The sequence below is a fragment of the Dipodomys merriami genome, unplaced genomic scaffold (assembly GCF_024711535.1).
Source record: "Dipodomys merriami isolate MVZ:Mamm:240054 unplaced genomic scaffold, mDipMer1.0.p SCAF_21, whole genome shotgun sequence".
Taxonomy (NCBI): domain Eukaryota; kingdom Metazoa; phylum Chordata; class Mammalia; order Rodentia; family Heteromyidae; genus Dipodomys; species Dipodomys merriami.
The window spans coordinates 7,640,158-7,666,631 of NW_027203493.1; the positions used below are offsets into that span (position 1 = coordinate 7,640,158).

Consider the following 26,474-nt stretch of genomic DNA (forward strand, 5'->3'; position numbering starts at 1 on the left):
GGGTGGTTAATTGGAGATCATATCTTGGATATGTCTGTACAGGCTGAATTTGAACCATGATCCTCAGATCTCAGATTCCAGCCATGAGCCAGTGGTGCCTGGCTCATTTTCTTCATTGAAGCAGTTTCCTTTGAACATTGTCTTAAGATTGCCTTGTTTCTTCTTTATATGTGCTATTCTTTCGTACTTTGTAAGATTTGGCTTCCCATTCCAGGATCTTTTTGCAGTCTTTGTTAAATTTGAGCCTGGTGTTAACACCTTGCTGGAGTGAACATTTGTCCTCTAAACCTTTTCCTGATGCACCTATTCAGGTGTAGATGACATACTTCTTCCTGTAAACCTGGACTATGTCAACCTGCTGCCCTTAGACCTTAGTAATGTCCTCACACAGCCTAAACTTCACCATCCTTTGGAATGGGCAGAAATTTCTGCCCCAGCTCTTTGGCAAGAGGGCAAGATACCTTCTTTACCACATTGAATTTTTTTTATTTTGTTTTTTATTTTTGTGGTTGTGGGGCTTAAACTCTCGGCCTGGGCGCTGTTCCTCAGCTCTTCAGATCAAGGCTAGCTCTCTACCACTTGAGCTATAGCTCCACTTCCAGTTTTCTGAGTAGTTTATTGGAGATAAGAGTCTCATGGACTTTCCTGCCCAGGCTGCCTTTGAACCATGATCCTGAGATCTCAGCCTCCTGAGTAGCTAGAATTACAGGTGTGAGCCATCGACACCTGGCTGAAAAACTTTATATGGCTCAAAGGGATTAACTTCATTTTGTCCTCTACCACTTTTGGTGGTGGCTGCAAAACACATTTTCACAATATTAAATGATGGCCTCCATCTCTGGGAGTGTGGGAAGAAAGAGTAGGGATGGATGGTTAGAAGGATGACTTGTCCTACTTCAGTGAGTAACACAATTGAGATGATGTTTTCTGTTCTAGTAGCTGAAAAGATCCACATTTATATACTGCCCATCTTTTCTGAAGTGAGCTATGAACTTGGGAAGGATAACAAATTATCCTCATTCTTCAGTCACTTCTAACTATGTTTCTTTTTTTCAATAGTGTCTCTGGAGAATGGTTCGACTATTGCCAGACACCATCAACAGCATTAACCTAGACAGAATTCTTCTAGATATCCACATTTTCATGAAGGTGTTCCCTAAAGAGAAACTGAAGCAATGCAAAAGTGAATTTCCTATAAGGACATTAAAGACCCTCCTGCACACTTTATGCAAATTAAAAGGACCCAAGGTGAATGAGAACAACAACTGGTCCCTAAAGAGATCATAGAAGAACATCATGGGAAAGGCATTGCTACTATTTGAATGTGCTTGTCTCCCTCAGATCCTAGACCACCTCACAATGATTGACAATAAGAATGAGTCCGAGCTGGAAGCCCATCTCTGCCGGATGATGAAGCACAGTATGGACCAGACTGGCAACAAGTCTGATAAGGAAACAGAAAAGGGAGCTTCTCGAATAGTGAGTGGCCTGACTTGCAAGGTGAAGGCTAAGGGACTGGTATTATCATTCTCTTGTGGTGCTTAACCATTTCCATTCTAAAGTTCTAAAAATGAGAAATAATTATGTGTTTTGGGGCCTCAAGGAAAGTTTTCTGTGGCCCCAAAGCATTGGTCCTTAGATAAATTCACTGTGGGCTCTATTTAATTGGAGAGATAGACCAGTTTCTCCATCATTAAGTGAGGGGAAAACCTGACTGAAGGCTCATCATGTTGATGGTTCTGCTGCAATTCTGCAGGACTGATGCCTCCTCTCCCTACAGAACTTAGCAGGTCCAGATTTTGAGGTACTTTTCTGTTAAGAGCTTATCATTAGCTCCTAATTAATAATTCAAGTCAAATCATCCCACCTTTGTGCCTTTCATTTTTCAGGATGAAAAGTCATCAAAGGCTAAAGTAAATGATTTCTTAGCAGAGATTTTTAAGAAGATTGGCTCCAAAGAGAATACTAAAGAGGTAAGAAGGAAAGAGTTAAGACTAAGGGGAGATGCTTTGTGGAAAAGGAGCACTAATACATCCGTTCCAACTTCTTCCTTTTTCTTATTTATCAGGGTTTAGCAGAGCTATATGAATATAAGAAGAAATACTCAGATGCTGATATTGAACCATTTTTGAAAAATTCCTCACAGTTCTTTCAGAGTTATGTTGAAAGAGGTCTTCGGGTGATTGAGATGGAGAGGGAAGGCAAAGGCCGCATTCCCACTTCAACAGGTATGGATGATTTTCTTTGAGAGTTCCAGGAATGAGCTCAAAATAGCTCCCAGCTTGTAAATCTGTCAAAAACTAATAAGTAGCCAGGTGTTTGTGGTGGCTACTCAGGAGGCTGAGATAAGAGAATCTTAGTTCAAAGCCAGCCTAGGCAGGAAAATTTGTAAGACTCTTATCTGTAGAGAGCTGCGAGAGGCCGCACCTGGAAGATGGCGCCGGCTTCTGCCCTCCGCCTTCCCGATGGCGAGTGCTCTCGTGGTAAACAACTCCTTATATGGCTAAGGCAAAGAATCTGGCTTGCTTCCGCGCACCTGAACCTATTGGTGGTTCCCACGTGGCGTATCAGGGTTGGCTACCCAGCGGGTACTTAAGGCTGTGGGGAATTCTCCCCAGGGTTGGGGTCAGAAGATTACTCAAAGGTCCTGAATAAACTGCAGAGAGAAGAGTCCGGTGTCGCGTCTTCCTTGCTGGTCGAGGTGGTAGCGACACTTATCTCTAATAAACTACCCGAAAACCAGAAGTGGCACTGTGGCTCAAGTGGTAGAGCTAAAGAGCTGAGGGATAGTGCCTAGGCGCAGAGATCAAGCCCCATGACCATCAAAAACAAACAAACTGATAAGCTTTGATATTCCCTTTCTCAAACCTGCTCAATTTGTACTCTTCTCCATCTTGGTCCCTCTAGTTTTTGATAGATTCAAAGCTTTTGGTCTTTCCTTCTCTTGTCAGGAAATGCTTTTGCCTGGAAACCACATGTAGGATCTACCCAAACTTCTCCTTACCTTCTTTCTTTTTTTTTTTTTGCTGGTCATGGGCATTAACTCTGGGCCTGGGCACTGTCCCTCAGCTCTTTTAGCTCAAGGCTAGCGCTCTACCACTGGAGCCACAGCGCCACTTCCGGCTTTTGCTGTTTATGTGGTGCTGAGGAATCAAACCCAGGGCCTCATGCTTGCAAGGCATGCACTCTACCGCTGAGCTACCTTCCCAGCCCCTTACCTTCTTTCTGTTACCATGGCAGACAGAGTACTGCCTTTCACCTAGAATATAATAACACTACCTTTCTACCTTCCCCCACTAACCTGCCTCCCTACATTCATTTCCACAGAGAGCATCAGAATGTGGCTTCTCATTATTTAGAAGTCTGCATACCACTGGAGTAAAAGCTCTCCAGAGTCTCATGTTGTCTGATATCTTTGACCACATTTTACTACACTGCAATTCCACCAATCTCCTTGCTTTTTCTGGAGTATTCAGGGACCTTGATGCCTTTGCCCTGCCTTTTTAGGTGTTTTTGCACTGCTAGCTCCCTTCCTCTTTCAGATCTTTGTCTCTGCTCACTTACTAACATATGACACAGCATCTATTAGATCAGTTGTTTGTCTTCTGATTTTAAAGCGTAAGGGAAGGATTTTGTTGTTGCCTGCAACAAAATATTTGTTGAAGCCAGATGCTGGTGGCATAAACCTGTAATCCCAGCTGAGATCTGAGGATCCCGGTTCAAAACCAGCCCAGGCAGGAAAGTCATGAGACTCGTATCTCCAATTAATCACCAGAAAACTAGAAGTGGTGCTATGGCTCAAGTGGTAGAGTGCTAGCCTTGAGCTGAATAGCTGAGGGACAGTATCCAGGTCCAGAGTTCAAGCCCCACAACAGACCAAAAAAAAATTGTTAAATGATATAAATTAGTGAATGAATATCCTAAGTTCAAGCTGAAATGTTACTATCTCCACAATAAATTATTTTTTAAAAACACTGAAAATTGGGCTGGGAAGGTGGCTCAGTGGTAGAGCGCTTGCCTTGCATGCATGAGGCCCTGGGTTCGATTCCTCAGCACCACATAAGCAAAAAAGAAAAAAACCGGAAGTGGCTCTGTGGCTCAGGTGGTAGAGTGCTAGCCTTGAGCTGAAGAGCTGAGGGACAGCGTCCAGGCCCGGAGTTCAGGCCCTACAATGGGACCAAAAAAAAAAAAAAAAACACTGAAAATTACTGCTCTCAATCTAGTGGCAAAGGAAAATGAAAGAGGTTTTAGTTAGAAAAAGCTGCTGCAGCCTTCAACCAGATAGAGCCAGCTGCAAAAGCCCCCTGTCAGGGCAGACTTCAACTGTCACATTTACTCTGTGTTAAGGTTTTGTCCAATTTCAGTGAACTGTACCTACTATTCAATTTCAGAGTTTGTTTGCCCTGTGTGGGTTTCTGATTCAGGTCACATTCTCTTTGCATGTCTTTCTCAGCTAAAGCTTCATTTCCACTCTTAACCAGTTAGAATATTCCTTGTTTTTGATACCTTATATTACTCCTCTCCAAGAAACCTTTTTGGGGGGGCAGGGAGTAATGGGGTTTTCTTGAAGAGGGGGAGCAGAGTGTGTGCACATATTTATATAGAGAAGGGCCTCTTTCTCTCATTTTTCTCAAGAAAAAAATTCCTTCTTTGCTTTTTCCCTGTGTTACACTTCTATTTTTTTTCTTCCATTTTTCTTTTGGAAGAATAACAAATTTATGTTGATGTAAAATTGGCATTCATGTACACTTATATATACAACCACTTTGGAAAACAGTCTGGAGGGTCCTTAGAAAGCTAAAGATTGACCTCCCTTATGACCCAGTCATACCACTTCTAGGCATCTACCCTGAACAACAGGAACCAATATACAAGGACACGTGCACCTCCATGTTTATTGCAGCACTGTTCACAATAGCTAGGATGTGGAAACAACCCAGTTGCCCCACCACAGATGAATGGATCCAAAAACTGTGGTATCTAGACACAATGGAATATTATGCAGACATTAGAAATGACAAAATAATGGCATTTGCAGGGAAATGGATGGAGCTAGAAGGAATCATGTTGAGCGAGGTAAGCCAACAGCAAAGAGACAAACGGTACATGGTCTCCCTGATAAGTGGATGCTAAATCCAAAATGTTAGGTGATACGACAAAACTAACAGGACTTAAGAAACAAAGAACTGGGCTGGGAAGGTGGCTCAGTGGTTAAAGCGCTTGCCTTGCATGCCTGAGGCCCTGGGTTCGATTCCTCAGCACCACATAAGCAAAAAGAAAAAAGCCGGAAGTGGCGCTGTGGCTCAAGTGGTAGAGCACTAGCTTTGAGCTGAAGAGCTGAGGGACAGTGCCCAAGCCCAGAGTTCAGGCCCCATGACCGGACCCAAAAAAAAAAAAAAAAAAAAAGAAACAAAGAACTCCCACTCATCTGGTCGAACCACTACTAAATATCCCCATGCTGCTGATCACATGTATGGTATGTATGTGTACACCGTTATATGTTATAGACGTGATAGACAATTTGCCCCAGGAAAGTTAGAATGAACTTGTGACTTTAAATGAGCATCATTATTCCACAATACTGTGAAATTTGGGAAATTATGTAATCACTTAATCACAATTAAAAAAAAAAAAAAAAAACCTTGGGGAAGGTAGGGAGGGAAGGGATAGTAGGGGGAAAACAATGGAGGGGGTAACAATGCCCAATAGGAAGTGCACTCATTCATTACCTTACTCATGTAACTGTAACCCTCTGTATAGTATCTTTACAATAAAAAAGTAAAAAAATAAATAAATAAAATTGGCATTCATGCCAAGCACTGATGGCTCATACCTATAATCCTGGCTACTCAGAAGGCTGAGATCTGAGGATCTCATTTTAAAGTCAGCCTGGGCAGAAAAGAAAGTCCGTGAGACTGATAAACAAAAAAGGCAGAAATGGCACCGTGGCTCAAGTGGTAGAGTGCTAGCCTTAAGCAAAAGAAGCTCAGGGACAGTGCCCAGGCCTAAAGTACAAGCCCCAGGATTGTGGGGGGGGAAATTGGTGTTCTTGTTTTGTGGTACTGAGAATCAAACCCAGGAACCCAGAGCCTCAATGTATGTAAGACAAGAATTATATCACTGAGCCCAAGTTATTTTTTAAATGTTGTATTTTATGATTGTTCCCTCTCAGAAGTTAAGGACCCGAAATTGATTTTCTTGTTCTTGTTTTGGTTTAGTTAATGGTTTTCCTTCTCCTCCCAGAACATTGATCTTTGTGACAAGGTTACAAATACTCTAATGCTAGACACCTCAGCATCTCTCTGTGTCCCTCATAAGGACCTCTTAAAGGTCATAGGGCCCACATAGTTCTTTACAGCAAAGAGCTCCCAGTTTTATGAACTGGTCTAAATTTAATCTGAATCTTCTTTTTTTTTTTTCTTTTTGCCAGTCCTGGGGCTTTGACTTTGGGTCTGGGCACTGTCCCTGAGCTTCTTTTGCTTAAGGCTAGCACTCTACCACTTGAGCCACCATGCCACTTCTGGCTTTTTGTGTTCATGTAGTACTGAGGAATTGAACCCAGGGCTTCATGCATGCAAAGCAAGCACTCTACTAATAAGCCACATTCCCAGCCCTTAATCTGAATCTTCTGCAGATTTAAGGTGCACAGGTGTTTTAGTTGGGCTCTTCTAATATACTCTGCAGTAGCTCAGGTCTTTTGGATTGTTCAAGTCAACTGTGATTCCTGGAATACCTTTTGCATAACCAGGGTGTGGTTGGACTGACCAACTTACATTCCACCTGTCTATTAATCCTTGAAATTCTCTTTAAGTTTATCTTGTATATTTGAGAACACCTTTTATCACCAACTCCAGATAAACCTTTGTTGTTTGCTTTGGTTTTGAGCACAATGAAGAGCCTCCAGAGATTTTTTTTTTTGGGGGGGGGGTTGTTTTTTTGTTTGTTTGTTTTTTGCTTTTGCTTTAGGGATTAAACCCAAATCATTACGGTATTTACTGGTTACACCACCAGCCCTGGAAATTTAGCTTTTATTTATTTCTATTTAGATTTTATTTATTTTTATTTGAATTCAGGGCCTCATGATTGCTAAGCAGATAGTCTACCACTTGATCTGTACTAGCAGTTCTTTTAGCTGGATCCAGATGGAGACTCATGCATATTTTGCCTGGGGCCAGCTTTGAACTGTGATCTCCTACCTACGACATCTTGCATAGTTCAATTATACGCATGTACTACCATGCAGGATTGGTTTTTTGGTTGAGATGAAGTCTTGGTAACTTTTTTGCCCAGTTGTCCTTGAACTACAGTCCTCCCAATCTGTGCCTTCTGAGCAGCTGGGATTACAGATATGAGCTACTCTACCATTGGAAATTAGTGTTCTCAGTGGCAGATTAAGCAAAGAAGTCTGGAAATGTGGTACATGTACATATCAATATTGTTTATCTTTTCCTCTCTAGGCATCTCCCCTCAGATGGAGGTCACATGTGTGCCTACCCCCACAAGCACAGTGTCCTCCATAGGTAACACTAATGGAGAAGAGGTGGGACCATCTGTTTACCTGGAAAGGCTAAAAATCCTCCGACAGCGGTGTGGTCTGGACAACACAAAGGTACCCCTCCTTCCTTCTATGTGGGTCTGGAGGACTGCAGGTCAGGGGCAGACTAGCCCAGAGGGAGTCGCTTGGCCCTAGTGCATCCCAGCCTGCTTTCCCTGAACTTACGTGGTGTCTGTTTTTCCCTCACTAGCAAGATGATCGGCCTCCGCTGACCTCTTTGCTCTCCAAACCAGCAATCCCCCCAGTGGCCTCTTCTACAGACATGCTGCACAGCAAGCTCTCCCAGCTGCGAGAGTCACGGGAGCAGCACCAGCACTCAGCCCTGGATTCCAACCAGACCCACTGTGCCGGAACCCTGACCTCCTCTTCCACAACCAACATAGACGACTTGAAAAAGAGACTGGAGAGAATAAAGAGCAGTCGCAAATGAAGCTGCCCATCCTCCGCACCCTGCAGCTTTAGTTTACTAAACTAGAAGCCCTGTAGTGTGAAGTGGCCGCTGCAGGCCTAGCATACGTACACAGACTGGTCGTAAGTACTCAGCAGCGTGGACGTGGACGGGGACAGGGACGGGAAAGAGCGCAGGGCACTGGGCTGGACAGGGTGGCGCTCTGTGCCTCCCATCTGCACAGCATCACTGACACCACCTCCGCTTCCACTTCTAGAAGACTGTCGTGGATTAGCTTAGTGTACAGACTGAAACAGCTGCCCTCAGCTCAGACTAGGTTCCATATCCTCCTCCTTTTGTTTTCTTTTTACTTGCTCATTTGTAAAATTGTCCTAATCTTTCCTAGCTTTTCACTATTAGAAACTCTTTAATAGTTTTCCGTTGAGTTTGTGAGCTCTTCTCTCTGTAGCCCTGAAGGATCACTGTATTCTGTATGAATGCATGGCATGAGACAACTAATTTAAGAGTCTTTTATAAATAAAGTTTGCATTAACTATACCTGTTTCCTCAAGTGCTCCATATTCCATATTAGTGAGAGCTGGCACCTCTTTATGCCACCACGCCTCTGCCCCCCGCAGGACTGCTGGATGCTCAGCCAGCGAAGGGAGCACCTGCCTTCCAAGCACTGCCTTCTCTTGGCTCACACCCTCCAAGCCATGTCACTGCAGTAGGAGAGACTCGCTTTTCTGCTTTTCCCATGCAGTTCCTATGGAGTCAGGAACTCTCACCTTTCCTCAAGTGAGGCTTTGGTTGACTTCCCCCAGTATCCCAATGTTCTCTGGTAGTTCCAAGGAACTCCTGGTATCAGTCACTTAGATGCTCAAGTGGACATGAGATTGCATTGGCTGGCCTATAATGGTTGCCACCCCATAAATGGATCAGTGAGAGTTTAGTCCTTTCCCTCCCATCTTGAGGCTCTGTTTGTCCAGACTACCAGTTGCTTTATACCTGATCTGAAAACTCACCCCTGGGGTAAATTCCACAGCAACTGTGTCCACAGTCAGAAAAACTCCTTACAACTCAGAAGTTCTGGGGCCAGGGGAGGCTTCGGCAATCCTAACAACTTTGACTTTTAGCCCACCATCTATTCAGCTGGTGTTCAAGAAATTAAAGACTGACATGAAACGAATCCCCTCTTGGTTGTTCATCAAATCAGTCTACCTTCCCTTGGTTCCAGGCATAATTTTTTTTTTTTTGGTCAGTCAGTTGTGGGGCCTGAACTCTGGGCCTGGGCACTGTCCCTCAGTTCTTCAGCTCAAGGCTAGCACTCTACTACTTGAGCCACACCACTTCCGGCCTTTTCTGCTTATGTGGTGCTGAGGAATCAAACCCAGGGCCTTATGCATGCAAGGCAAGCACTCTACCACTGAGCCACCTTCCCAGCCTCCCAGACATAACTTTGAAGTGATCTCTAAGCTGCCCAGAGTTGACCTTGCTTTTCTCCCTTATAGGACTTCATGGAAAGAGGTAAGTGTTCATGACAAGATAGGAATTTGCAGCTGTAGAAGGACCAATTTGGGCCATAGTATTTCCCACCCAGCAGCAAGATTTGGGTTCATCTGCATATCGCACATACGTATTTGACTGCACTGGGTCTAGAGTTAGAAGAGCTCATTGGAAAACTCCAAGATCTCAAAGCTTGCAACACTGATGGTGATGTTGAGATATGAAAATGTGTGTTCTTGTTTAAAAAACAGGTTCTGGAGCCGGGTGCCAATGGTTCAAGCCTGTAATCTTAGCTACTCAGGAGGCTGAGATCTGAGGATCACAGTTCAAAGCCAGCCCAGGCAGGAAAGTTCATGAGACTCTTATCTCCAATAAACCACCAGAAAACTGGAAGTGGCACTGTGGCACTAGTATTAGAACACTAGCTTTGAGCTGAAGAGCTAAGGGTCAGTGCCCAGACCCAGAGTTCAAGTCCCATGACTGACCCAAAAAAAAAAAAAAAAAAGGGGGGGGTCTGAGTGTTCTTTTTTTCAGTACTGAGGGATTGAACTTGAATTTTATGCTTACTCAGCAGACCTCTCTACCACTTAAACCATTCTCCAGCCTGGCTATTTTGCTGATAATTTTGGAGATAGAATCTCGTGGATTTTTTTTCTGCCCTGGGCTGGCTTCAAACTACAATCCAGATCTCAGCCTCCTTAGAAAGCACAATCCACCTTGCTTAGCAGTGCATTCGTTCTGAATCCCTTCCACCATGCTCTGGTTAAAATTCTGGGTGACAGAGATACTGCAAACTCACTGAAGTTGCACTGCATTTTTTTTTAATCCTGCTTTATGGTCAATCTAAATCAAAGAATAAAAAGAACTCTATCCTAATTCTCTGTTGCTTCATGTAGTGAAAAGTGAAAGACTGTATGTGATGGGCCATATCTATAATCACAGCACTTGGGAAGACTAATGCCAGCCAGGGCTACATAGTCCATGAGACCCCATCTCCAAAATTACCAGCAATAAAAGCCAGACTGGAGATTTGGTTCAAGTGATAGAGCACAAGCCAAGGTAAGCCTGAGGCCCTGAATCTAAACAATATACTGCCAAGTAAAGAAAAAGATCCCGCGGGGCTGGGAAGGAGGTTCAGTGGTAGAGCACTTGCCTTGCATGCCTGAGGCCCTGGGTTCGATTCCTCAGCACACCACCACATAAGCAAAAAGAAAAAACCCGGAAGTGGCGCTGTGGCTCAAGTGGTAGAGCACTAGCCTTGAGCTGAAGAGCTGAGGGACAGCGCCCAGGTCCAGAGTTCAAGCCCCACAACTGGACCCCCCAAAATAAAGAAAGAAAGGATCCCTTTTGCACTTATTCAAGTTAATTGAAGATCATCAGCTGAGAATGGTAACCACTATGCTCTTCTCCCGTCTTACATCCGCGTGGCTCAGCCTCCACGAAGTATGAACAGGTGCACGTTTCACATGAATTGAAACTCACTGTCACCGGTGTTTTAGGCTGCAGTGGCCCCTGCATCATAAATGTCCCAACAACGCCATGGTACTCTATAACTGAGGAACGTGATGGAGCTCTGTGGACAGGCAGCAGTGGGACACCCTATGAGTCCTGCCGATAGTAACCTGGAAGACAGCTGCCATAGGGCCCCCTTTGCAGTCCTGCACCATGGTTTCTTAATTTGTCTAAAGCCTTTACAGATCCACCAAACTCCCTCTAGCCCCTATTTTCCAGAAAATCTCTGCTAAACACTTAGGAGAATTCTAGGAAACAGCTGCCCTGTACTATCATATGCTGTTTGTGGGAGGAAAGAGGAAGTGACCAGTAAAGGGCCTTTAACCATGCCAGGGTAGATGCCCAGGCCAATTGGCAGGCAGTGTTGGGAGTCAAAAAAAACAGTGTCTTTCGGAGTGCTTCCTGGGCAGCGGGCACTAAGTGAGCTGTGGGACCTTTGTACATGTAAAATACAAAGAAACAGGTTCGGGCAGGTCAGGAGGAGCTTTGTCTGTGCTTACCCCTTCTCTGCTTGGAGCCACAATATGAACCTGAGTAACTTAACACCTGAGTTCCCATACTCCCAACTACCGTTTCCCACAGTACTCCCAAAAGCAGGCATTTTCTAATCTGGCCATTTTAATGATAGGAGGAAGGGGCTCCTCCTAGGGGCTTCTAGGAAAGTTAAGTAGAGAGAAGAATCTACTCTCCACTTTGTTTCCCTCTTTCTTGCCTCTCTTCCATGTCTGGCACAAGCTCTGAATTAGGCCTGGCAACAGAACAGCCAACACCTCACTATCTGCTATGTTCTGAGCCCTCCTTGGCCCTAGCTGTGTGACTTTGGGCAAACTACTTCTCCAGATCCCACCTTACTTACCTCACTTGTAAGGATAGCCCCTGTCTGTTGTGAGATTTAAATGAGATACCCCACTAAAGCCTGGATGGGGGCGTTCCTTCAAGTCCGGCTGTCCAGCAGCATTCCTGGCTCTTGCTGAGCCCAGCCCAGAACCTCTGCACCAACAAATGGCTCAGGGAGCTTGAGACTCATTGATGAGTCACTTTTAATGGGAACTAGAATTTAAGAAACCACAAAAATAATTCTTTCACTGGATTGTCCTCTGTGATGGTTGCCGGGAGTGGCCCTCTATCCAAACCGCTCAGTGACCTTCTGTATCCATCTCTTCAAGCGGAACACGTGTGTGTAGAAGCCGTATTTCCCATCCCGGTCGCAGCCTTCTCCCCATGACACAATGCCTATTTGATACCAGCGTTGGTTATAGGGGTTCTGAGGAAGAGAGAGAACATTTCCAAAAGAGTCAAGTCCAAGGTCATATTGGCCTTACCCAGCCAGGCCACTGATTCTGGAAACTTAGGTTTCCTCTTCACCCAACCATCCCCACCCCTGTGAGCCATATCCACCACAATGGTTTACCTTCATGATGAAGGGGCCTCCACTGTCACCTTCGCATGCATCCCCTCGCTTCCCTTCATCAGGCTTGTAACCTTGAGAGACAAGTGCAGTGCTCAGAAGCCACTCCTTTCAGGAGTCACAGTCTCCAAGTATCCACCTCACCCCTTCTCTGACTTCCAGTTCTTAGTATATACTCCAAATCCAACTGCTACTATGTCTGGCCAGGTCCCTTAGATGCCACATCCCTGCAACCCGACCATGCTAGTTTCCCTAAGTCTACTCTTGGTACCTGCAGTCCATTCTCAACCCCACAAGAAGAAGAACTCAAAAAGCAATTTAAGAGCCAGGAACTGGTGGCTTACACCTGTAATCCTAAATACTCAAAAAGCTAAAACCTGAGGATCACAGTCCACAGCCAGCCCAGGCAGAAAAGTCTATGTGATTCCCATTAGCCAGCAAAAGCCAGAATGGGAAGAGTGGGTCAAGTAGCACTGGCCAACAGTAAGCCAAGAGCACAAGAGAGTTCAAACCCAAGTACTGGCACACATAAAAAGAGCTAGAGCTCAATTGGTAGAGCTGTGGCTAAAGTGGTAGAGCTCCTTCGTAGTAAACACAAGGCCCCATTCAAGCCTCCCTATTGCCAAAGATAAAAATTAGAAAGCATCCATGTGCTGGTGGCTCACACCTGTAGTCCTAGCTACTTAGGAAGCTGAGATCTGAGGATCGCGGTTCAAAGCCAGCCTGGGCAGAAAACTGTGAAACTCTTCAGTTAACCACCAGAAAACCAGAAGTAGCAATGTGGCTCAAGTGGTAGAGCACTGACCTTGAGCTAAGGAGCTCAGTGCCCAGCCTCAGAGTTGAAGCCCCACCCAAAAAGTTGAAGCCAACCCTCCAAAGAAAAGCAAGTTAGAGTTCCAGAAAGCTGATGGTAATGACAGTTTTATCTAAAACTCCCACACAGCCTCTACAATACAAAACAACTACAAGAATATACACAACACCACACACGCAGCATAACTAATATGTAGGAACAGCTAAACATCAGTGTCATTTGGTGTCTTCAATAGTATTCATAACACCAAAAGGTAATAAAAACATGAGGTTGAGAAAATATATCTGATTGATAGAAGCAGGCAAAGTGAATTAGGAATCTGGTGATTAACTCCAAATTTACATACAGATAAATAAATGGTTGAAAAAACCGAAGCATATCCTAATAAAACTGAAGCTTCAAAGATGACAGGGAAATCCTAAAGGGCAAAGAATTCTGCTGGCATCTTTCCCATAGCAGCATGCAAAGTATGAAACAAGCTGGATGCCTGTGGCTCATGCTTGTAATCCTAGCTATTCAGGAGGCTGAATCTGAAGGATCCTAGTTTGAAGCCAGCCAGGGCAAGAAAACCTGTGAGACTCTTCAATTAATCAAGTGGTAGAGAGCTAACCATCAGCAAAAGAAGCTCAGACGGGCAGTTCTCAGGCCCTGAGTTTAAACCCCAGTGTACACACAGACACACAGACACAGACACACACACACACACACACACACACACACACACACACGACATACTAGTCATGTTCTTCAAAAAGTCAAAATATCAGGCTGAGAATGTGGCTTAGTGGTAAGAGTGTTGGTCTTAGCATGCATGAAGCTCTGGGTTCGATTCCTCAGTACCACATATACAGAAAAAACCGGAAGTGGCCCTGTGGCTCAAGGGTAGAGTGCTAGCCTTGAGCAAAAGAAGCTCAGGGACAGTACCCAGGCCCTGAGTTCAAGACCCAGAAGTGGCAAAAAAAAAAAAAAAAAAAAAAAAAAAAAAGGAAAAAAGTCAAAATATGTGAAGGTGTGAAGGCAAGGAATAAGTTCATAACTACAACTCAGGAAAGCCCACACCTGTGATCCTACTAGAATCTACTTACTAGTAGACAAGCTTCTTCCACCAAGAGATGTATGGGATACTGCCAGTAAAAGAATTGAGCAAGGGCTGGGAAGGTGGCTCAGTGGTAGAGTGCTTCCCTAGCATGCATGAAACCCTGGGTTTAATTTCTCAATACCACATAATCAGAAAAAAGCCAGAAGTGACACTGTGGCTCAAGTGGTAGAGTGGTAGCCTTAAGCAAAAGAAGCTCAGGGACAGTGCCCAGGACTGGCAAAATAATAATAATAATAGGATTGAGCAAGTGTCCTAATGAGTAGAAATAAATGCAACTAAAAACCAGTTAGAGAGGGGTTCAAAGACATGATTGAAAGGCTGTAAGGAGGCTGGCTACCTCCGGGTTGCTGTCTTCTCTGTTTATCCACCTGCTGACACAAATTCCTTTTTTTTTTTTTTTTTTTTTTTGGTCAGTTGTGGGGCTTGAACCCTGGGCCTGGGCACTATCCCTCAACTCTTCAGCTCAAGGCGAGCACTCTACCATTCGAACCACAACACCACTTCCAGTTTTCTGAGTGGTTTATTAGCAATAATAGTCTCACAGAGTTTCCTGCCTGGGCTGGCTTTGAACAGCGATCCTCAGATCTCAACTTGTGAGCTACCAGCACCCAGCTCCAAATTCCTATCTTACCACACTTCGCTATAAAGTAGTTGTGCTTAACAACAATACAGGATCCTTAAAAATTCTCTTTCCTCCTTTCATTTAGACAATTCATCACATTTTTTCAAACTAAAAAAGATTGGAATACTCAAAAATAATAGGCTGGAAGCAGCAATTTGAGGTCAGCCTGGGCCCTACTGCTCTCTGACCCTGCTAAGCAGGAACCGGTGCACCTTTGCACCTACTGACTCCTCTGGAGCACGTATCTCCCCCGCCCCTCCACCACCATGTGCCTGCTCACTCCTTCACTTCTTCCAGTCTCTCTTCAAACATCATCTTTTTTCTTTTTTTTTTTTTTTTTGGTTGGTCATGGGGCTTGAACTCTGGGCCTGGGTGCTGTCCCTCAGCTCTTCAGCTCAAGGCTAGCGCTCTACCACTTAAGCTACAGCACCACTTCCGGTTTTCTGGTGGTTTATTGGAGATGAGTCTCACGAACTTTCCTGCCCGGGCTGGCTTTGAACCGTGATCCTCAGATCTCAGCCTCCTGTGGAGCTAGGATTACAGGTGTGAGCCACCAGTGCCCGGCCTCAAACATCATCTTCTGAGAGGGTTTTCTCGAATCTTCTCTGGCTGCTTTGTTTGGATGATCCTGGCCCCCTGTTCTGGCTCTTTACCCAGCTTCATTTTTCTTCAGAGCACTTATCAAGAATAAGATTCTAGGGGCTGGGAAGGTGGCTCAGTGGTAGAGTGCTTGCCTCGCATGCATGAGGCCCTGGGTTTGATTCCTCAGCACCACATAAGCAGAAAAAGCCAGAAGTGGCTCTGTGGCTCAAGTGGTAAAGCGCTGGCCTTGAGCTGAAGAGCTGAGGGACAGCGCCCAGGCCCAGAGTTCAGGCCCACAACCGACAAAAAAAAAAAAAAAGAGTAAGATTCTAAAGCTCTTTACTGACATTCCTTCCTAGGAAGAATCTTCCTTGGGCTTGAACTCAGGGCCTGGGCGCTGTCCCTGCGCTTCCTTGCCCATGGCTGCTGCTCTACCACTTGAGCAACACCCTCACATCTAGCTTTGTGATAGTTAATTGGAGATAAGAATCTCACAGCCTTTCTTGCCCTGGTGTCTTTGAATGGTGATCCTTAGATCTCAGCCTCCTGAGTAGCTAGGATTAATTACTAGCATGAGCCTCCAGCACCGGGTAAAGACTGTGTGTTTTGGTCCCTATTGTGTACCTTCCAATGCTGCTTGGGACATAGTAGGCATTTAAATAACTGCTAAATGAGTGAAAGAATGAACTGACTTCATGCCAACTACAGTCATGCTCACTGTCTCATTTAAGCGTTACATGAATTCATGATTTGTATTCCATTTTCTAGAAGAAACAGTCTCCAAGAGGTTGTGCAACTTGCCAACATCGTCTGCCTTGTAAGCACCTGCAGCTAGGAGTTGAGGTCTGGGCCTGGAACATGTCTCAGTCCTGCCACCCCTGGTCCCTGCTGTTCCCCAGACCCAGAAAACACAGACTTGCCAGCACAGAACATGTTGTCGGTGATGCGGATCCGGGTGGAGGCCTTGCACACCGGCCGCTCCACAATGGGCAGGTTCACCACCTGCAGGACACTGGGTTGCACCTCATTGACGCTGGTTGTCCAGGTCTCCCTCAGGTTGCCCCAGCCTGTTACCCGCCCTTTGTGTCCAGCCTGGAACAGCCTTTGAGGAAGGAAAAAGGGTCTAGTGAGAACCAATCCATGCAGGAGCTTCCTGGCCCTAACCACCATCTAAAACTCAGCCAGGTGCTGCTGGTTCACACCTGGAATCCTAGCTACTCAAGAGCTGAGATCTGAAGATCATGGTTTGAAACCAGACCAGGCAGGGAAGTCTGTAAGATTCCTATTTCCAAAAAATGTCAGAGGTTCGGGGCTGGGAAGGTAGCTCAGTGGTAGAGTGCATGCCTTGCAAGCATGAGGCCCTGGGTTCTATTCCTCAGCACCACATAAACAGAAAAAGCCAGAAGTGGCGCTGTGGCTCCAGTGGTAGAGCACTAGCCTTGAGCTGAAGAGCTGAGGAACAGTGCCCAGGCCCAGAGTTCAGGCCCCACGACCAGCAAAAATAAATAAATAAAATAAAATAAATTAAAAAAAAAAATGTCAGAGGTGGATCTGTTGCTCAAGTGGTACAGTACTAGCCCAAAGGAAAAAAAAAAGTTCAGGGACAGCACCAGGCCCTGAGTTCGAGCCTCAGAACCAGCACACACATACAAAAGAATCTGTGCTTATTACCTGACTTACATAACTGTAACCTCTCTATATCACTTTTATAATAACAATTTTTTATTGTGAAAATACTGTACAGAGGGGTTACAATTACATGGGCAAGATAATGAGTACATTTCTTATCAAGCATTGTAGCCTCCTCCTTTGTTTCCCCTTCCCATCCTTTCCATACTCCCAATAACAATTATTTTTTAAATCTTAAAATCTAAAACTCCAGGGGCTGGGAAGGTGGCTCAGTGGTAGAGCACTTGCCTTGCATGCATGAGGCTCTGGGTTCGATTCCTCAGTACCACATAAGCAAAAAGAAAAAAAGCCGGAAGTGGCGCTGTGGCTCAAGTGGTAGAGCGCTAGCCTTGAGCTGAAGAGCTGAGGGACAGCGGCCAGGCCCAGAGTTCAGACCCCACGACCGGACCCAAAAAATAAAAAAATAATAAAAATAAACTCCAGGATGGGAAAGAACTTGTGAGTTCACTCCATGAAGGAACCTAGAAAGGAGAAAAACCTTCTGACCAGCCCGGAACAACTCAGCCCCAACCTGGTCACTGTTTCCTTGTCCGGCAGGCACACAGGGTGAATGTGGTCAGTGAACGTGATGGGCTTCTTGAGCTTCAGCAGGGCAATGTCTCGGTCCAGGTTCTCCCTCCAGTTGTACCTGGGGTGGATGTGGATCTTCTCCAACATGGAGATCTTTTCTATGTTCCGCTCATACCTGTGGAGACCCCAGCGGAGAAACCAAGAGTCTACCAGTCCATGCTGTGAGAGGCCCATGCTGTGAGGGGCAGTCAGTTCTCAAGGAGTGACGGTGGGTCACAGGAGGGCACAGGGCTGGCTTCTCCCTTGACAGCTCCTCCCATCCCATAGTGGCTTATTAGTCCTAACCCTCACAAGGTACTGGCATCAGACCTGCCAGGCAGACGGGGTGGGCACAGCTGGCGGCACTGGCCAATCACTATATATATTTTTTCTTTTGTTGGTTATAGGGCTCAACCTGGATGTTGTTTCTGAACTCAAGTCTAGTGCTCTACCACTTTGAGCCACAGCGCCACCTCTGATTTTCTGGTAGTTTATTGGAGATAGGAGTCTCATGGGCTTTCCTGCCTGGGCTGGCTTGGAACTGCCATCCTCAGATCTCAGCCTCCTGAGTGACTAGGATTAATGGTGTGAGCCACTGGCGCCCGGCACCACTCACTATTTTGAAGATTCCCACTCCAGCCCCATATCCTGATGACTGGAGCAGAGCCGAGGACACGGCACGATTTCACTCTCTGTCCCCAGTTCCAAGCCCCATCAGGACATGTCCTGGTGGGGACGACTGGGGGTATACAGACACCCCACACGGCCCAGCTCCACCAGAGACCCTCCAGGGCGCACTCGGGCTAGGCCCATACCCACCGGCCACAGCTCCACACCTGGTACGGGAATGCTTGCCAATGCGCACCAGAACATCATTCTCGGTGAAGTTCTTGTCCCAGGGTGGGTACAGGAGGCAGTGGGCAGCTGTGAGGATCCAGCGGTCGCTGATGAGGCTGGCCCCACACAGCAGCTCCTGCGGACTCTTTCGGAAAAGCATCACCTGCCTGGGAGAGGGGAGCAGGAGTCACTGAGCTGGGGCACTGGCCCTCACCAGCCCTACAAGCAGAAAGAAATCCTGGGTTTGTAGCACAGCTGGGAAGATGAGGAGATAGTAGGATGCTTAGCCAGAGCCAAGGGAGATAGAGGTTTTAGCTGAGATACGCTGGGGCAGCCTGTAGCACAGGACACACCAGGGAGCGATGCCAATCTCAGCTTCTGAGCCGCCCACGATGCGCCCCTCGATGTAAGAATCCAGAAGCTCTGACTCCGTTTGGTCTTGCAGCGACTTCTTCTCAAACAGAGGCCGCAGGCCACAGTCTGCAGAACGAGCCAGGCTATGAGGGGCCGATCCCCAGCCCCCAACCCCAGGCCCCTGCACTCAGCAGCAGCAGCGGCCTCACCTGCCTCTCCTGCTCCGAATGTGCTCTCATCAAAGAAGGTCTGGAATTCCTCCACCGTAGTGCGCCCGGAGATGGCCACGTCTCCATCCTCGCTGGCCTCCTCTTCCACTGCCTCCTCTGCAAAGGCCAGGACACTGGCTGAGCCTGAGCTAGGCTGAGCCATTCCTCACCCAGACCTTAGTTCTTCCAAATCTCCTGCCAGCCTTGGATGACACCTGGACCTGAGGTTAGCACCGCTCCTGGGTCACTAGGTTACAACCTACCAGGGCCTTGATTTGTTTATCTGTAAAATGGGACTAGGACTGTCCCCTGCTGAGTTTCTCTGAGGCTGCATTGCAGTCACCCCAATTGCATATTCAGTAAGTTTGTGGGACAAGGGACAAGCATAACTGTTCTTGTCTTCCCCTTTTTTCAGGTCCCCTGCCCGCCCGCTCACCACAGTAGTGGAGGTCACAGTACTCAAAGTCACCAGGCTGGTTTGCCACATAGCACCAGGCACCCTCCTGGTCTCCATCTGGGTTTCGGCAGAAGTTTTCCACCAGCTGCACCTCCGGTTTGAAGTCCTGGTCCTTGCTCAGGGCCTTGGCGTCTGTACTGGCCCAAGGCAGGCAGGGGGTCCCCAGCGCGGTCACTGCCAGCTGCCCCTGGTACTCCTGGCCACGCTCAGGGACACACTGTTCCAGTGCAGTGTCTGGAGTCACCTTGGAGCCTCCAGCCCTGGGAATCACCTTCGCAGTGACCTGTCCTTTCTGGCCTGGGGGAAGGAAGCAGAGGCTAGACTGGATAGAACCACACAGAACCATTTTAAGGCCTCTGTCTGCCTGACCTCAGGCTACAAACCTCTTTGAGCTTCAGTGTCTGCCTTTAAATAGGTTTGCTCTGTCTTGTAGGGTTGAGGTGATAAAAATATGCCACATAAATACGGAGCAATAATAAGCTAGAAATGGTGGTAATCAATAGCTCCCTGGAGTCGCTTCTGGTTTGTGTCCCGTTTGTTTGTTTGTGCTGGTACTTGGGCTTGAACTCAGAGCCTCACTCTGACTCAGCTTTTTCACTCCAGCCTGGTTTTGCTGGTTATTTAGAGATAAAGAATCTCTCAGATTTGTCTGCCCAAGCTAGCTTTGAACTGGGATCCTCAGATCTCAGCCTTCTGAGTAGCTAGGATTATAGGCATGAGCCATTAGCACCTGACTTGGTTCGGTTTTTGAAGGAATCTATTTTAGAGGGGCTCAGGAAAGGCTAGGTGACTAAGGCCTATTCAGTGAGTCTTTGTGGACACATCAGGTTCATCATGCCGGTGATATATTTGTCATCAGTGTGTGTAGAGGGAACTGGCATCTAAAAAGTAGCTATTTTTGTTACAGTAAGTGGCAATTTATTAACTTTAAAAACCAATTTCAGAATGGAGCAATGAGTCCAAAAGGGGTATAGAGAGAATAAAGACTAGAACCTGTGTTTCATGGGTTAAATAATGGAGATGGATTCTTTACCCCTGCCCAGATCCACATGCTTTCCACATGTGATTTTTACAGGTAGCAAGTATTTCACATCATGACTTTGACTTTGATCATGTGACTTGCTCCAGCCAATGGAGTATAAATAAATAAGCAGGACTGACAGTCACGGTGTTTCTGCTCCATGCTTTGGGCATCTGCTGTCACCATGGGAAACGCTTGCTTATGGATTTGTATTCTTCCAGCCTCTGCCCCAGTGTGAGTGTTAAGTGGAGCAGATCTGGGCCCACAGCAGCCAAGCTCTGCTGGACCTGTTACCCAAAGCCAACCCACCCAGCGCAGCCCAGCCAGTATCCACTGACCCCATAGACACAGAGGTGAGCATGGCTGAGAGTAGCCAAGAGGAGATGTAAGAGATTATTGGTGCATCCCTGACGTGTTGTAGAGATGTAAGACGTTAGCTTATTGGTTGTCTCCCTGACCTGTTGCCTGCCTACTCTGTTTTACAATGTTGCTGTTGGCTCTAGTTGAGTAAGACACTGGAAAGAACAACTGATGCATGTGGAGCTGGAGTTGTATGAGGCTTTGCTCTGTGTGCTCAGAAAAGGACATGTGGACTGAAGTGGTCAAGGAGGGCTTCCAGGAGGAGAGGACCTGGACTGGACAGAATGTGGGTCTGGAATGAGGCACAGTTGGAAGCACAAAGAAGTCAGTGTTAGGAAGGAAAGGAGGAGCTCCAGGCAGCAGGCCCATTGAGCTCTGAAGGCAGCAATGATCTTGATGCTCAGCCCAGGTTGCCAGACCCCACGATGGCCCCTGGGCCTTGGCCACAGACCACCTCATCCCCCCAGCTCACCACAGACGGGGATGCTGCATTCCTCCCTGCGCACAGTGGGGTCTGTGGTGTAGCACCAGGGACCCGTGGTGCTGCCATCTGGGTTACGGCAGAAATTCTCCTGCAGCTCAGCCCCAGGGTGGGTGGTGGAGTTGATGCTGGAAAAGGAGATTGCTCAGCCAAAGCCTGGGTTTCCAGGCTGTCCTTGCCCCCATCAGCCCATTGCTGAGCAGGCCTGCCCACCACTCACTCAGGCTTGTGTGGGTAGCGACTATTCCAGAGTTGGCACTCGATGCCCGACCGAGTGACATTCACAGTCCCTCGATAGTTCGTTCCCAGATCCTTGGCACAGTGACCTGCACAGATAGAGCCTAGGTCAGCATTAATTCCTCAGGATTTGTCCCCGTGACTTCAGCAAAACTCACTCCACCATCTCTAACCTGCAGGTGTTCTACTCCTCCTTGGCACCCAGTGGCAGTGACCAGATACTCAGAGTGCCCACCACATACAAGTGCAATGACAGGTACCGAGCCAGGTGCTGAGGACACAGCCCTGAGTCACAGTCAAGCCAGGTGCCTGTCCTGGTGCGGCTCCTATTCAGGGATTCCTCCTGGCTGCTAACCCAGCCCTGGTCTTTCTGTGTTTGCTCCTAAAGCCCCAGGGCCTTTGCAAATGCTGTGTGCTCTGCTTGGAATGCTCTTAGATCTGTTCTTTGTGGTCTCCCACAAGGCCAGGTAAATGCTACTTCTGGGAAGGCTTCTCTGATTCTGCTATTTCCTTCTCTCGTGGCTTCTTGGCACCTGAAAACTTTCCTAGTAATCACTTTAGTGTTTTCTGTTTTTCTTTCCTTGAGACGGTAAATTCCTTGAAAGTGAAAACTATTCAACATTGTTAAAAAAAATTCCCAGCACTTGCCAGGCAGGGTGGAGTAATCCCATCACTCAGGGGACTCTGGAACTTGGGGCCAGCCTGGGGCTACATAGTTAGACACTATCTCAAAAATAAATAAGTAAATAAATAAATATTATAAAACTAATTTTGTTGTTGTTCGTGGGGCTTGAACTCTGGGCCTGGGCGCTGTCCCTCAGCTCTTCAGCTCAAGACTAGCACTCTACCACTTGAGCTCAGCACCACTTCCAGTTTTCTGGTGTTTATAGGAAATAAGAGTTTCACGGACTTTCCTGCCTGGGCTGGCTTTGAACCACGATCCTTAGATCTCAGCCTCCTGAGTAGCTAGGATTACAGGCGTGAGCCACTAGTGCCAGGCCAAAATTAATAATTTTTTAATAAAGAAATTAAACTGGGGCTGGGAAGATGGCTCAGTGGTAGAGCGCTTGCCTTGCATGCATGAGGCCCTGGGTTCGATTCCTCAGCACCACATAAGCAAAAAGAAAAAAAGCCGGAAGTGGCGCTGTGGCTCAAGTGGTAGAGCGTTAGCCTTGAGCTGAAGAGCTGAGGGACAGCGCCCAGGCCCAGAGTTCAGGCCCCACGACCGGACCAAAAAAAAAAAAAAAAAGAAAGAAAGAAATTAAACTGTGGTCAATGACTAACCAATGCCTGAAGTGCACAAAGCCCGTTGCTGACTAAAGATAGAATCAGAATGCTGTGGAGGACAGGGCAGCTCCCTGAAGGCTCAGGTTCAAGGTGGCACTTGAACTAGTTCTGGAAGGACAGTGTCAGTGGTAACTGCTCCAGGGAGGACCATGCTAGCAATAAGCCAGGAAGTAGAAACCTCTGACCATGTGTGAAGATCAGCCCACTGTCAGAGTGTGTGTTATGAGTTTTGAGTTTGGTACAACAGGAAATCTAGAAAGAGAAGCTAAGGATGGATCTGAAAGTTTTGCCAGGCTAAGAAATCTGTCTTATTCTGTGGGTGATGAGGAGCCATTGAAAGTTTGGTTGAAGGAACATGTGGTGCTCAGAGCTCTGATTAGATAGAGATATGGAGAATGAGGCCTTAAACATGAATTCCTTATCCATTCATTCCTTTGTTCCTCCAACAAACTACTAGACCAGAGTCACATGGAAAGTCACATCTTTACTCCAGGGACAGAAAGGCAATGTCAGGGGCTAGAGATGACCAGCAGGGCCACCCATTCCTAGTCCACCCCCTTCTCTTCTCTGGACTCTCCCCACATCCTGTCACCTCTCACCTTCCATACATTCCGTGAAAATCCCTCGAGTTTTCCTCACTGAATCACAAGCTGGAAAAGACCAGAAACACTTTTAGGATTGGTGTAGGGATAGGATGGGCAGAGTAAAATGAGATGACAGGAACAGAGAGACTGTGGATCGATGGGAAGGAGGGAAGGAGAAAGAAGAAAGGGAGGGAGGACGAAAGGAGTAGGGGAGGAGGAAAGGAAGGAGGAGAGAACAGGAAGCCAGGCAGATTGTGTACCAGTGGGAGAGAATATTCTCTAGCTGGAATGCCCAGGCCTCCCTTCCTGGGGTAAACCTTGCCTGGTACTCACCTGTGTACTTGGTCCAAAAGATATCCTGAAAAACAAGGTCTGGGCATGAGACTGAAGCATACACGCTCCCCTGCCCCATTCACACATGCAAGGGCTTTGGAGAGGCGCATGCCCAGCCTCTTGCATTTTGCACAAGGAGAAGATGAATAAGGACAGCACAGGACTAAACAGGGCTCTCCCAGCTATAGGGTAGACTGGAGAAGAGAAAGCATCGGGGCTGCACGGAGCCCAGGGACACTGAGGTTTTGAGCCCGAGGTTTCTGGCCTCACCTCCCCACACACCCCACTTCCTAATCATGGCATGGAAGGGATGAAAAGGCTCTTTCTGAGGCAGGCGCTGGTGGCTCACTCCTGTAATCCTAGCTACTCAGGAGGCTGAGATCTGAGAATCGTGATTTAAAGCCAGCCCGGGCAGGAATGGCTGTAAAACTCTTATCTCCAATAAGCCACTGAGAAAACTGGAAGTGGCGCTGTGGCTCAAGTGGTAGAGCGCTCGCCTTGAGCTGAACAGATGAGGGACAGCACCAGGCCCAGAGTTCAAGCCCCATGACCAGGAAAAAAAGGGGGGGGGGCCTTTTCTAAGGCCAGGTATCCCAGAGAGTCCCACTGTGGCTTGATGCTGAAGGCTGCAGTCTCCTGATTGCATGAGCCTCCCCAGCTGCTGAAGTCATGACACCTTCCAGGCACTGGGAGCCCCGAGAGAGGCTGGGGTGCCCAGTGAAATGGAGCTCGGGCCTGAAGTCATCACCACAGCAAGTAGCTGAGATGCTGCTTCTCGCCTCCCCGTGGGCCGCCTGCCCTGGGCCCCCTCAGGGGCCCATCCCCCCAGCAGGCAGGTGGCTCACTGTGGCACTGGTGGACTCCAGCGCCTCAAAGGCCTCTTCGTAGCTGCACTGCTCCTCCACGCACTCCCGCTCCAGGTTGCCCTTGCGCATCTCCTCCAGGAAGCCGGTGTTGGCTCTGCGGACCCGCTGGAGCAACGCTAGTGCTTGCTGAGGGGCCAGGAACACTGTGGTAGGAGGGGCAAGGGACTGTCACTCCAGGGATCTGGGTGGCATTGGCCATCCTGGGCCGGGAAGCAAGCCTGGCCTGGCCCTCCTGGCTTCTATGAGATGATGTCTGGGACGAGGAAGTATCCAGAAGGCAGCTAAACATAGATCACTTGCTCCCTCTTTGTCATTGGTTGCCCCTGCCCACTCAGCAGACTGAAAGAAGCAGCCACCTTCCTCGCAGCCCTGAGCACCTGACTCCTTCCTGAAGCTGGACTCTGGCCTGAGGCTTACCTAGGGGCCAGCCTGGTAACCCCCAGCCCATGGGCCTAGCCTGCAGCCCTCCATTCCTGCCTCCACTTCCAAGCAATCTCTTACCATGCTGGCTGTGCGCAAGGGTAAACAGGGCAGCCAGGGCCAGGTAGCCAGGTAGCCGCAGGCCTCCGACGTGCGCCATAACGTGGTCGGCTCCTGCGATCTGAGGGACTGTCCTGATCCCTTTGAGTTAATGATGAACCAGCATGAAGAAATCGGTGGCAAGGGAGAGGTCAGCGGGTCAGGGCCGTGGGGACAAGGGGATAGATCGTCCCCTGGCCCACCCCCGCCATCCAGGAAGACAGACTTACCTGCCTGGACCAGGAATGGATGGTTTCTGGTGGGTGGGGCAGGCCCAGAGAAAAAGCTATCACCTACCTCTTATTTCCGGATGCCTATGTGAACATGGGCTACCATAGCCACACACCCTTCCCTTCTCCTGACTCCTTGCAATCTCAGACCATCAAAGAATTGTCTGTGGGCCTGTTTTCTTATCTGTAAGTGGGAATAATACTTGGCCATGACATTACAGAAGCCCAGAAATATAGTGTTTAATCATTAGTAGATTTACCAGGCACTGGTGGCTCATGCTTGAAATCCTAGCTCCTTAGGAGGCTGAGAGCTGAGGATTGAGGTTCAAAGTCAATCCAGGCAGAAAAGGCATGGACTCTTATCTTCAATTAACCAGCAAAAAAGCCAAAAATGGAGATGTGGCTCAAAGTGGTAGAGTGCCAGACTTGAGCAAAAAACCTTTTTTTTTTTTTTTTTTTTTTTTGTCGGTCATGGGGCTTGAACTCTGGGCCTGGGCGCTGTCCCTCAGTTCTTTAGCTCAAGGTGAGCGCTCTACCACTTGAGCTACAGCGCCACTTCTGGTTTTCTGGTGGTTTATTGGAGATAGGAGTCTCCCGGTCTCTCCTGCCCGGGCTGGCTTTGAACCGCGATGCTCAGATCTCAGCCTCCTGAGTAGCTAGGATTACAGGCGTGAGCCACCAGCGCCCGGCTGCAAAAAACTTTTTGGACAACAACCCAGGCCCAGAAATCAAGCCCCAGTACTGACACCCAAAAAAAAAAAAAAAAGTAAATCTATGTATTATAATTACCATAATTACAACATAGTTATTGCAATTAGTGTAATCACAATGAACAGATATGAGGAACAGACAGAAGTGTGGCCAGATGCATGGTTTCACCTCATTCTGTGATTCTGAGGGGTGGTGGGGGATAAGAATTAGCCTCAAAGTGGCCCAAACTCTCAGCCTCTGGGGGCAGGTCCTCTTTCTCACCCT

General features: G+C 47.4%; 2 protein-coding genes across 5 annotated transcripts in view; one reads left to right on the forward strand and one right to left on the reverse strand.

Annotated features, from left to right (window-relative positions):
- Ckap5 (cytoskeleton associated protein 5) overlaps positions 1-8,501 on the forward strand; it is a 91,674-nt gene extending 83,173 nt beyond the window's left edge. For all 4 annotated transcript variants that reach the window (XM_070032429.1, XM_070032430.1, XM_070032432.1 and 1 more), the window contains exons 39-44: positions 1,060-1,248; positions 1,342-1,479; positions 1,890-1,973; positions 2,069-2,228; positions 7,458-7,609; positions 7,746-8,501. In XM_070032429.1, the coding sequence (XP_069888530.1) occupies positions 1,060-1,248; positions 1,342-1,479; positions 1,890-1,973; positions 2,069-2,228; positions 7,458-7,609; positions 7,746-7,985 (963 nt within the window). In that variant the 3' untranslated portion in view covers positions 7,986-8,501. The remainder of the gene's footprint in view (positions 1-1,059; positions 1,249-1,341; positions 1,480-1,889; positions 1,974-2,068; positions 2,229-7,457; positions 7,610-7,745) is intronic.
- A 3,467-nt stretch (positions 8,502-11,968) lies between these two features.
- On the reverse strand, positions 11,969-25,369 carry F2 (coagulation factor II, thrombin). Its single transcript, XM_070032433.1, has 14 exons — positions 25,252-25,369; positions 24,730-24,893; positions 23,885-23,909; positions 23,567-23,617; positions 21,664-21,769; positions 21,435-21,571; positions 19,561-19,878; positions 19,125-19,241; positions 18,915-19,041; positions 18,561-18,728; positions 17,687-17,860; positions 16,407-16,588; positions 12,373-12,443; positions 11,969-12,225 (listed from the first exon to the last, which is right to left on the reverse strand). The coding sequence occupies exons 1-14, from the start codon at positions 25,328-25,330 to the stop codon at positions 12,085-12,087; spliced, it is 1,860 nt and encodes a 619-aa protein (XP_069888534.1). The 5' UTR covers positions 25,331-25,369; the 3' UTR covers positions 11,969-12,084.
- Positions 25,370-26,474: the final 1,105 nt, after the last annotated feature.